This window comes from Aegilops tauschii, chromosome 2, assembly GCF_002575655.3.
Source record: "Aegilops tauschii subsp. strangulata cultivar AL8/78 chromosome 2, Aet v6.0, whole genome shotgun sequence".
NCBI lineage: Eukaryota > Viridiplantae > Streptophyta > Magnoliopsida > Poales > Poaceae > Aegilops > Aegilops tauschii.
In genome coordinates this window covers 26,314,715-26,327,907 of record NC_053036.3, presented here as the reverse complement: position 1 = coordinate 26,327,907, position 13,193 = coordinate 26,314,715, and the positions used below count along the sequence as shown (strand labels likewise).

General features: G+C 47.0%; 1 protein-coding gene across 1 annotated transcript; it reads right to left on the bottom strand.

The window, feature by feature from the left end:
* Positions 1-9,120: 9,120 nt before the first annotated feature.
* Positions 9,121-10,066, bottom strand: LOC141040659 (protein DMP10-like). The gene has a single exon (XM_073506776.1). It carries the CDS (start codon positions 10,064-10,066, stop codon positions 9,476-9,478), a length of 591 nt encoding a protein of 196 aa, XP_073362877.1. The 3' UTR covers positions 9,121-9,475.
* Between the last annotated feature and the right edge of the window lie 3,127 nt (positions 10,067-13,193).

Below are 13,193 nucleotides of genomic sequence, written 5' to 3'. Positions count from 1 at the left end.
CCATCTCCCAGTGGATAGATCCAGTAACCAAATGCTTCCTGGCCTCCATCGGAGTGACTAGCGACAATGAACGGATCACGGCCGTGACTCGGAAAATAACCTGCAAAAAGTGAATACGTGATGTTCTGTTAAAAACCAAATCATTTCTGCAAGTCCAGATAGTCCACAACAAAGCGCAAACTCCAACACGAATATGTCTCGCTAATTCAGGCTCAATCCCAGTGAGCCATGTCCCAAATAACATAGTGACAGAATTCGGTGGAGTAATATTAAAAGCAATGTGAACCGTCCGCCAAAGTACTCTGGCAAACGGGCAATCAAAAAAGAGATGTTTGATCGTCTCGTCCCGATCACAGAAGCTACACCTCGCAGGTCCTGTCCAATTACGCTTAATCAAGTTATCCTTGGTTAAAATAACCTGTTTATGAACAAACCACATAAACACTTTTATTTTCAGAGGAACTTTGACAGCTTAAACATGCTTGGAGGTAGTGATGGAGCTCGAATTAATTACATCAATATACATTGATTTAACCGTGAATACTCCAGACCTAGTCAGTTTCCAGCGTAATTCATCGGGTTGTTGAGAAAGATGGACATCCATTAGTCTCCGAACTAGACGGAGCCAATCTTCCAAACGATTGCCCACTAACGACCGTCTGGACTGAATATTAAGGGGGGTGGATTGAAACACCGTAGCAACGAACACCTCACGTCGTTGAACAATGCGATATAAAGACGGATATTGAATGGCCAAGGGTGTCTCGCCGAGCCAAGTATCCTCCCAGAAGCGTGTACTAGCGCGGTTGCCAATAACAACCTTTGTCCTATTAAACATAGAATTGTATACGTACATATAAACCTTCCATTGGTTTATCCTTGCGCACATAGAATTGTTTTCACTTTTAGTGCACTTTCGTGTTAATCTCGGTGTATACTGAAATTATTGACTTACAGTCAAAATATTTCAGAAACCGGTGTTACACACATTGTCAAATTGTTTTTAAAGGATCTGGTTGGATTTCAGTCAAAATCAATTAAAAATTTGGTGTTTCGCCCGAAATGAAAACCGAAATGACTGAATATGAGTGAAATTCGGTGACTTTGACAAAACGCTGCAATACTTATGAAACTGAAATTTAAAACCATGGCACATAATACAAAATTTCAGAAAACCATTGGCATAGATGACAATAACCGCACTTTATGTTATATGTTTGTTGCTCGTATGTACTACCTCCATTCCTAAATATAAGTCTTTTAGAGATTTGAATGCGGACTACGTACGGAGCAAAATGAGTAAATCTACACTCTAAAATATGTCTGTATATATCCGTATATAGTCTTTATTGAAATTTCTAAAAAGACTTATATTTAGAAATGGAGGAAGTATATATTCCCTAAGGTAAATACATCTGGAGAATATGCATCGTTCGTTCCGCCATAGTTATGTTTGCTGAATCCACTGGTGCTGAGCAGACATGCATGGCATATGTCATGAGACCATGAAAGAGAAGTCCACCCCATGGGCATGCATTTATAAAGGGAGCGTCCACCCCATGTGCATACATGTAACCTCGAATCAAATGGAAATACAACTGCGGCTGCAGGCTGCTCGTAGTGTCAGTTGGAGCCGCCGGCATGTATATATATACGTACTTACGCGCGTACCTGGACAACTCTGCAACTACTGGACCTTGAACGAACACAAAATTAAACTTACACTGGCATATAGAGTAATGAACTTGGAGAAAAACAATCATCGCAGATGCTAGAATGACAGCCGGACATCGATGGTTTTTTATGCTCTTGGGTCAGAGGAATCTCCCGGTGCATTGCATGATGTATCGTAGATGTAGATGTATATTTAAGACAACCAACTATAACCAACATGAGTGTGGTTCTTAAGTAATGACATTATAGCCGATGCAAGAAAATTCCTGTGGAGATCTAGGCTCATGTTGATCTTGTGGAAACAGAAGTTGTGCATTCGATCTCTGGGGAGAAGTTTCTTCTCCGTTTTGACATGGCGATGATTATACTAAAGGAGAGAATACATCGGGGGTATATATTGAAGAATAACAATGTTATGAGATCTGGGGAGACACATGTCATATTGTGAACTTGATGAAGAAATAGACCCTATCTCATTTTTTTTCCGCTGGTCGACCAACCAGTCTAGGTGCGCAGTCACCACAGTAGATCTATTCTAAGTCGCTAGAGAGGGGAAAGAAACATTCAAGCCGAAGGAGACGTATACAGTCCACACGTGCATGCATGCATGCATGGACCCACGAATCCAATGCAAATAAAGCTGTGGCTGCTAGCTTGTAGCAGCCGACATGTATATATCTATGTACGTCCAAGTACATGGACAACTCTGTAAGCACTGGATCTTGAACAAGAAATTTTTTATACTATGTAAGACATGTAACCAAGTTGGTGGAAAACAATCATCAAGGCTGCTAGAATGACAGCCGGACATGCATCGATGTTTTTTTTATCTTTCTCGAGGTCAAAGGAATCTCACGGTGCATCGCAGGATGTATCGTATACGTAGTAGCATGTAGATGTATATTTTAAGCGAACTAACTATAACCAACGTGACTAGTTTAATTGTACTTTGCAGCCACCACGTTAAATTGGCTATGGCTCCGCAAAAAAAGAATGGCTATGGAGGTCTTCTTTCAGGAAGGTAATGATGTCTGTGGTTTCCCTGGCGGCTGCTAATGCGGCAGCTCGACGGACAGTAGGGAGACGCCATTGGGATTGGTCCTTGTTGACCACTACAGCCTTCGGCGGGTAGAAGCAGATTGCAGGGGCCGCCGAGTGGTCCATGTGAGAGTTTCTCTTCGGATCCGGTGGTTGACTTCAACATGGAGATGTGAACTTTGAACAACGGTTTGACGCAGATAAATGGTTGTGCAGCGGCTGCTGGGGTCGTGCAAAAGAGGTGGCGACAACACATAAAGGATATCAATGATGTTGCTACTTGAGCACTCGGTTTCGAGCGGTGGGGTGAAAACCTAGGTGGAAGTGCAATTGGCACTCAATTATAATTTTGGTGCCGATCACAATATGATGTGCGAGGACTAATGTTGGTTGCTAAGTTTATCTCACGACATTAGCTTCACTACTGTGTCTACAGACGTCGGTAGCCCCATCGATACAAAAAGGGAAATAGACGGTGTTTTCGGTGACTCGGAAAGTTTTTTGGGTTTCTTTTTGAGTCATAGGAACATTCATACTATTAAGATGGGTTGCTGTGATTTCGGATTTGGAGGAAAACTTTTCCATGCACCATTATCCCAATCTGTGTTAGGTTTCGTGGGAAGAAGAAGACTCCATTTTTTTTCCTTACTAGTAGTCCGAGTGACCGGGGCTCCCACTGTCTGGGCGCTCGGAGGCACCGGAGAGATGGCCGCTAGGTTTGGCCAAGTCCGGGTGCCCGGGGTCACCCGAAAGTCAATAGAGAATGAAATGTGTAAAGTTGATATAATTAGTTTAGAATGAGTGCACGTGTCACAGCCCTAGCTAGTCATTGCTTGACTTTGCATAATCATCCATGCAACATGTTTAAATTCAAATAAAGTTGAAATGGGGATTGATCAAGCCCTAGCATCAGAAGAATTCAAATACGTTCAAATAAAAATATTTTCAATGAACCCAAAATGCCCTTCATAAAAGTTCATGATTTTTGATCAGGGTGAAAACCTCTGCCAAAACTGATGCACATATTTCTAGGCCATTCTGGACTTTTGAATTAACTCATATTGCATTTGAATTGGGGCATTTAAATACTATAAATACTTTTGAATGCTCCAACAATTCTGGTATTAGTTGAGGGCATATGAAATAATTCATTTAGTGCCCATAATTATTTTCAGAGTTTTTAAAAGTGATATGGTTTGGAAAACCAAATTAAAACAATTGCAGAATTAGAAAAACAGAAACAAAAGGAAGAAAGCTGACCTCTGTGGCCTGTTACTGTAGCATCTGGCCCAACTCCTCCCCTGGCCCAGCCCACTAGGGGAAAGGAGGTCTTCTTCCTCCTCCTGCCAGAAGGATGCAGCGCGTGGTCGCCGCAAGAGCGCACGCGCCTGGCCAGCTCCACACTGCCTGCCTCCTCCCGACCCGTCCAAGGCCGCCACGACACCCCTGGAACCCGCTGGGCCTCCTCCTCGAGCTCATTCCTTCCCCTGGCCCTCTCTCTCTCTTTCTCTCTCTCTCTCTCTCACCAACCGAGCGCCGGCGTCGCCGCCGCTCTTCGTTGCCGTAGCCACAGCCACCGCCTCGCCTCCCCAACGAGTCCAAGAGCTTAGCCAAGACTCCCTCGTCCTCTCCGGCATGCCACGAGACACCGGGCGCCCTACATCGTCGCCATCGACGTCATCTTCATCCTCGGTTGCCGACGATCGCCGCCGTGGCTCCGATGCCGTCGAAGCCTCCCCCGAGCTCGCCGACCCCTCCGTTCGATCTGCTATGAGCTGCTGCATCGAACCCTTCTTCCCACTTGCTCGATTGCTTCCTCTTACGCAGTTGCCCTTCGCGGCCGAGAGCTTGGCTCCGTCGGCCAAGTCGTCGCCGTGGCCACCATCGCCTAGGGCCGCAACCGAGCACACCACCGTGCTCAGCGCAATGCCAGAAGCCCAAAACCCCCACCCACTGCTCCTGCCGTGCACCGCATCCCTGTGTTCGTCGTGGACCGAACTCCGGCCGCCGCCTCTGTGCTCGCCGTCATCATTTCCGACGACCCCGAGGCATCCCGATCGCTTTGCTAGACGCGGTCGAGCGCGGGCTACCTTCTGGTGGCCTTCGCGCGTCCAGCCGCCGTCTGTGGCGCAGCCCCGGTGAACATCCGCCGCGTTTTTGGTCGCCACCGGCCGAACTCCGTCGACTGCCGACGTGGCCGTCATTAGGACTAACCACCCACCTAATTAACCACATCACTGCCACTGACAGCGGGCCCTACCGCTGGGTCAAACCCAGTAAGCGCGGGATTTGACCGCAGTTAACTAATGAGTCACTGACCAGTGGGCCCCACTCGTCAGGTTTGACCGCTGTCATGCTGACGCAATAAAGCTTTTATGGCGTTTTTATCAATTCAGGAAATTCCAGAAAATTGCTTGAACTTCAAAAAATCACAGAAAATCAACCGTAGCTCAGAATGAAATAATTATATATGAAGAATTATTAGAAAATTCCAAAGGATCTGTTTTGGCATTTTCATGCATGTTAGAACAACTTTTGTTCACTGTTTAGGACAAATCATATAAATGGCATTTAAACCATCACATATGGGGTTTAATTTTGAACCTTGGGTTCAAACCAACTTCATTTAAATTGTTGCTAGATGCCTTAGCCCAAATCACAACATATTGCCATGTCATGATCATGCATCATATTGTTGCATTGCATTGATTGTGTTCCTTCTGTGTTGCCGGTGTTTGTCCCCTCTCAGTAGACGTTGTTCGGACGATGTGATCGATGACACCGATGAAGAGCTTTTACTATCTTCAGATGTGCCAGGCAAGCAAACCCTCTTTGATCACTCTGATACAATCCCACTCTCTCGCTCCTGCTCTCTTTTACTGCATTAGGACAACAACGATTCAACTGTTACATATTGCGGTAGTTGAACCCCTTTCCTCTGCATGACCTGTCTTTGCCACAGTAAATAGTTGAAACCCACTAGCATGAGTAGGAGTTGTTTTGCGCCATGATGTGCCTACTCATGCATGCTTGTTTGTTATGCCTTCTATTGCCTAGAGTTGTGTCAGGTCTGATTCATCGGAAATGAATTGGAATGTGGTCATCATGTCCTACTATTGAGAGCTAAGTGTGTGAACACGATTTGGTAAAGGTGGGTTGTCTCATTGAAGCCGTGCTCAGGAACTGAGTTCCGTTTTGGTGATCCAAGATAGTTACTACCACACATTGGGCTCCGGGCACTCCAAGCTCTCTCGACTTATTAATCGCCATGATCTCTGTCCAGGAGTTGCAACTAGTTTCTGGTGCTTGTAGTATGTTGGAGGCCATGCGCAGCGCTGACCCTAGGGGTGGGCTGTGATGCGGTAGGCACGTGGCACGGTGTACCGGGGCATCCGTTTGGTGGGCTCGGGAACCCTGCACACATCGTTTGGGGCCGTAGTGGAAACCCCGGCCGGATCTCCTTGCGGATGGACCCGAATAGGCGATAAACCTGGACTAGAGACTTGTCTGGTTAGTCAGTTCGTGGCCGACACCCTCGCCAGGCTTCCGCTTGAAGGTGTCCGAGATACATGACGTGTATATGGAAGTAAGTGGCGAGAGCGCGTGTGAAGAAGTACACCCTGCAGGGTTATAAATGATCTATTTGAATAGCCCTGTCCATGGATATGGACTACTTGGAACGCTTACATTGTTCATAGACAAGTGAAAGTGGATACTCTAAAATGCGCAAGATAAGCGTGAGTGCTATGGATGGCCTTTTCGTCGGGAGACGAGAGCGGATCCATAGTGGTGTATTGATATGGTGAATATCTAGACTCGTGTGCGCCACCTCAAAAGAGTTACCGGCAGTCGTAGTACAGGATAGCCACTGAGTCAAAGCTGGCTTGTTGCAATTAAGCTCCACCACCCCTTTGCTGATACTGATGCATATGTAGCTAATTCTGATGTAAGTCTTGTTGGGTAGATTTGTACTCACGTTCGCTTAATTATATTTTTGCCGAGGAGACTTCGGTCTAACTAGTAGTTCCACGTGGACTTCGACGTTTAGCTTGTTACCTCAGCTACGATCCTGTACCCTTGGGAGGGTCTTGTAGATAGTCATGCTTCTCAGACTTTTTCATTTGTAGTTGTCTGTACTCAGACATGTTATGTTTCCGTTGCCTGTATGCTCTTCAAGTTGGGTCATGTGACCCCTGTTTGTAATAAATGCTATGTGGCTCTTCTGGGCCTTTATCTACATGAGTTGTTGAGTTAAGTTGTGATGCCATGTTGTACAACACATACTTGCATGTAATGCGTACGTGTAACGTGTATTGCTATGTGTGGGATCCGACACCTAGTTGTTTATTCTTGGTAGTCTCTCTTATGGGGAAACGTCTCCTAGTGCTTCCACTGAGCCATGGTAGCTTGCTACTGCTCCGGAACACATGGGATGATCGGCATGTGTCCTTCTTTGCTCCTGTGTCTGTCCCTACGGGGAAATTTCACGCGGTGCTTACCGGAGTCCTGCAAGCTTGGTACGGCCCGGTTTCACTCGCTGCTGACCGACACGTGCATAGCTGGGTCATGTATGCATGTCCCTGTAAGTTAGTGCCACCTTGGGTTTACGGATGCTAGCGAAACTATCATATACGTGAGCCATCAGATGCATGAGAGATGCTTCAGCAGATCTGCGCTCCCTAGAGAGAGAGAGGGAGATATATATATATATATATATATATATATATATATATATATATATATATATATATATATATATATGTTGGCGTAGGAAACAAGGGGTTTGCGGACAGTAGTGGAGAGAGAGACGGAGAACTGCTCCCACGAGTCGGAGCATCTACACGTGAGTAGCTCTGGCTCCTAAAATGTCGGCCGACACGCTCGTGGCCGGACAGTGACCGAGCACACTTTATATGTAGTCTTCCACAACTCGGTACCTCATTATCAAATCTTCAAATCCATACAATTACATGCAACGTAAAACCTGGTTCAGTCGCGAGAAACCCATGAAGTGAAGGTCCAGCCGCTGATAAGGTAGAGTAGGACATGAGACACGGACTGGCTCATGGGACTCGAGGCGCCGCCGTTTCCCATGTCCTCCTCTTCCTTGTCGGATCCCACGGCGTCGATGTGAGGTCCACGATAGACCCCTCATGGTCGAAGCTCAACACCTCCACCACGACGCGGTTGCAGCACGTGCCAGTCACTCGTAGTGGCTCTGCCGCGGCGTGCGAGTCCGCCTCCGCGAGGGCTGCGCGACCTCCCGCTCCCTTTGCCTCGCACGGCGGGCTCGCCACTCTACGATAGCGGACGGGCTATGACTCATGTCGGTGTTTACCTCCGACTCGGAGCCCGTGGGGTTGTGCCGCCGCCACGACATTGGTGAGTTACTAACTATTTTTTGACAACCCAAATAACTTTTGACATGCATATGTGAGTACATCTATTTTGTTTTCTATATATTGATCCATATTTTAAATTTTCGCTTTAGATATATTTAATAGCTTTGTTAACGTATTTCTTCTAAGGGTACACGACAATACATGTGTCCTGTAAGTTTCACTTCTCTTAACGAACATTATAACCTAAGTTCCAGCCCCCCAAAATTAACAATTTTTCCAAGGTTATGGCTTTTAATTTTCTATAAATACAATCACCTCATAGATTCGTAAACTGCATAGGTACGTGAATATTTCTGTTATAAGATCCAGACGAATATTTTCTTTGCCGCCAATATTTGATATGCCAAAGATCTCGGTCCTTCAAAGAATTAAAGAGAATGAGGGACCGGCGGGAGGCACGAAAAACCCTAGCCAAAGGGTCCTCTTTCTTCTGCGGGAAGAAAGAGAACGAGGCCTTTATTCCTTTTTAACATCCTGAATTGACATAGTTGCATGTTGAGAGAACTATAGTTAGTGTGGATCAACTACTTGGATATATTGGATTACACTGCAACGGCAACGGTCAGACACCACCATGCCTGTAAACACTAGCACGGCATCGTGACCCTGAGCAGTGAAATGCACATCTGCTATGCAACACAGAGATTTGGCATTGCACAGCGTGACATACACACGAATAGTATTGTGCTTCCGTTGCAAAAATAAATAAATTACATTGCGCTTTAGCGTCTATCAAACGTGTCAACCTCTTTCCGTTCGATCAACAAGGGCGCATTTGGTGCAATTAACCCATCTTCGGTGCATTGACATGACAGCCTAGCACATTCTTCATTAACCATGATTAAGCAAGACGTTAGCAACAATAAACACACTTATTTTGCGAGTTCCAAATTAATTAAATGTGTGATGCATGTCACTCAAACATGCCACTCTCTTGAGGTCTAGCACAGAATTAAAATGCAGGTATATAGCCAATGCCATGGCAGAGGTGATGTGGATACAAACATTACTTTATGAGTTTAGTCCTTGTATTATTTCCACTCAAAAAGAATAAAGAAGAACATTGATCTTAAAGCAAAAAAGGGACGCACGGCACCTACATAATTTTACACTTGCTTTTGACATAAAATATTTCTTTGTTTACAAGGCAACCATGGCAAACACTGAACATGTATACTTCACAAAGTACATGATTTTCTCCGATTAAGATACACTCAAGCACCTTCTACTCCTGCGAGGAGTGGTGTCGTCAAATCCGATTGAGTAAGAATTTCCTGAAGGATTAAATTCTTTTCAATCAATTTCCTCAAGGATTCATAAACATGCGTAGAAACTTTGAATGATGGGTAATCAAACTTAAATCAATTTAAGGGATGGACGACCTTCTGGGGAGGTGCGTTGTCAGAGAATCCAATGCTCTTCCTCTTGGTGGGGAAGATGATGAACACAAAGCTGGACAGGAACGCCATGCCCATTGGCAGATTCTTGAGCAGCTCTTCGGTGTTCCTGTTGGCGTCCGGGAAGAAGCAGTTCTGCAGCCCCACGTCGCTGAACGCCACCATGAGGAAAACCACAGCCGCGAAGAAGGCGTGCATGAAGTCCAGCGGCCAGAGGCGGAGCCTCCGGAACTGATCAAGATCGTTCCACTCCTGCCTCTCCTCCTCGCTGGAGAAGTTGAACACGTTGAAGCCACACAGTGTGGCAATGCCGTAATATAGCTTTCCATCGCGGCGACCAACGATGCTATCGGTGAAGGAGAAGAAGAGGCACGCGGAGGCAAGGACAGCGACCAGCGTCCCACTGAGCCACTGGTTGGAGGTCTCGCACTTGCCGTGGTTGGTGAAGGACGGGGACAGTGCCTGGTAGGCCAGCACTGTGCCTGTCGGCAGGAGCTGCGCCAGGTTCGCGACGCTCGACATGACCGTGGCCGGTGCAGGCCCCTTGGTAGTCATTGGCGTTGCTGTGCGGGCAGCTGTTATCTCATTGTCGTCCTCGTTGGTCAGTGGATGTATCTGGATCGCAGTAGAAGAAGAAGAGGCCACAGTACTTACTGTGCTAGCTAGGAAAGTAGGAATGCGTACTCCATGCTGATCGACAAGTAGCTGTTTATATAGACACAGAAGTCCTATGCGGATGATTCCAATGTCCAAGTTAGCTAGGTTGGCGCCTTGATTAGTCTTACTTGGTATTGCTGTATGATGAAGGGCTCTACGAATCAATCGTGGAAGGAATAACCACGTACTTACGCCGCTTGGTCTCCCTCCTCCCCCGCGTCGCCTCCCCGAGCGGGGCGACCGGGTGCTCTCGTCGCCCCTCCCAGCCCTCCCCTCCCCCTCCTTCCCTTCCGCCGCCGTCGGCCTGGGCCACCGGGCCTTGCCCGCGTGGTGCCGGCGGCGGCGGCCCCGGCCTTTCCCCCCCGCATGGCGCCTCGGCTCGGGCGGACGGCGGCCGACGGGGGTGCTCCTCGGCGGCAATGGATCCGGCGGCGGCGCGGCTCCCTGGGCGGCGCAGTGCTGGGGGGCGTGCGGGCGATGGCGCGGCCGCTTGGCGGCGGGGCGGCGCGGTGGCTCGCGGCGGGCCTTCCCGGCCCAGATCTGGGCCCTTTTGGGCTCGATCTGGGTCTAGGCGGGCCTGGCCCGGTCTGCTTGCGGCGTCTCCGGCGGGTCGGGGGCGTGACTCGTGCTGGGGGTGGTGGCGACGGTGGCTCGCGTTCTGCAGCGCGGCGACGGGGGCTTCGCGAGCCCGTTTCGGGCTCGGCTGGGCCAGGGGTGGCCCGGTTTGCCCCTGTGCTGCGTCCGGCCGGATCCCGCCGGAGGCGGTGGAGGATGTCCCCTCCCGCGAGGCTGCTGATGTTGCCGCTCCTGGTTCCCGGTTGCGTCGTCTTGTTTCAGTCGGTCCCGTTTCGTTTGCCATGGTGAGACAGCGATGGAGACTGCTCGACCGTGGTGGCGCAAGTTGGTGGGCGGTGTGTTTGGTGGCGCGGCATGGATCGTCTGGGGTCGTGGTTGGTGGGTGGTCGGGAGAAATCCTTGTCGGCAGGGTCGGCACCGACGCGGTGACGCCCGTGGGCGCCGCCGTGCCTTCCTGAAGGGCGTCGGGCATACCCCTTCCACCTCACCCCTCGCGTACCGGGGGAAACCCTAGGACATGTCCGGGCAACAGCGTCGTCATCGTCGCGATCCTTCTTGAAGGTGTTGTTTGGTATGCGGCGGTCTGGAGTGCTAGGAGCGTGGTGGAATTTTCCGATGGGCGCGGCGGTTGCGGGTCCTCATCGTTTTCGTTGATCCGCCGTTGTTGGCATTATTTTCTCTTCAGTTCCTTTTTTGTTTCTTTTGGGCTTGCTTGTGCTGAGGCCCCAACATTTGTATCGTGTGGTCGTTGCTTTATAATATAAAGCGGGGGGCAACCCTTTTTCGGTAAGGGCTCTACATGAGTGCATGTACCTGGACTTCAACTCTCTAGCTAGTTTTGATTAATGGTTAATCAACTTATAACCAACTCGTATGACATCTGTAGTTAGCATCCGGCACATGTGTAGTATATGCTATGCAAGTCTTTCTTCCAGGAAGGTGAGGAAGGAGAACTAGTAGTTAGTCATCGGCACATGAGTACGCCACTTTTTACTCAAGTTAATTTCCTCCTTAGATCTACTGTGTTCCAAATTACATCGCACAAAAATTTATACGAATGAAGTTATTACAGCTCAAAGCATAACAGAACAAAAGAGGCCATGCATTTTGGAAGTCAGGAACCACAGGTCCTTGAAAATTTTGGAACTGTATAACTTGTGGCGACAAGGATATAATTTTTCTAGAAACACCAAGTGCAACACGACGCACTCCATTCCAAGTTACATCACACATAAAATTTATACGAATAAAGTTATTACTGCTCAAAGCATAAGAGAACAAAAGAGGCCATGCATTTTGAAAGTGAGGAACCACAGGTCCGTGATAAATTTGGAACTGTAGAACTTGTGGCGACAAGAATATAATTTTTCTAGAAACACCAAGTACAACACAGACGCACTCACACCATACCATCACATGGACGCACTCACACAATGTCTCTGAGATTGGAGTCGCGAAGCTCAGCGTTGAAAAAGGCCTCGCTAGACGGAACGTCACCTCCGATCGGAAAATACTTCACATTAATGAGAAACCAAAGCGGGAAATCTGCAGTTTGCTCTTGGTGGGTTGGGGTACACCCATTCTCCTAACCATGCAATCAGAGGTAGGAGGTTGGTTGTTCCGTATGTACTAGAAATACACATATTCAATTTTGTTGTTTTACACAAGCGGAACAAGTATTTGCAGTTTGCACATACAATTTTTTTGGTAGTTATCTTATATTTAGGGTTCTTTCCCAATTAATTTAAATACTTATCCTAAATTTATGTAATACTTAGTTTATACAATTATGTTAATAATTGTAAAATGAAGTGGGGGTATGATGAAGAGGGGTAAGGAAGAAGTGGTGTGTCTCAAATAGGAGAGAACTCTTGAGGCAAACTGGATTTACTTCATGACCATTTTTGTAAAATAACAACATCGATCTTAAACAAACAAAGTGAATGGATGGTTGTGATAGTCCTAGGAGATTGGGATGCTTTACTACATACTTGTACAATTGATTTTTTTGGCAGAAAAACTATTTGTTTGTAGGAAACTATGACATACAATATATATACTTGCAAAACTTCATGTGTTTCTCTGGTGATATGATATACAGTCAATCAACATTTATTACACATTCCATTATTTTCAATCAATTCATATTTTTGAACTGGTCTACTCCCATTTTGATTACTATGACATAATAGAACTACATTGTGTGGTTACAACAAACAAGATACTGGAAGTTGAACATGTTGATGATACGGGAAGAAAATAGTGAATTCATGCAGTATTAAGAAACCCACATACACACACCATGGAGCGAAAAAGTTGGTAGCAAACCCTACCAGTACAAAAACAAATGATTGCGACATCCACGCCATCATATTACATGGCAGCATAAAATTTATGAACACTTAGTCTAACATGGGTGGCAACTATGTACACTTTCACTGATCTTTTG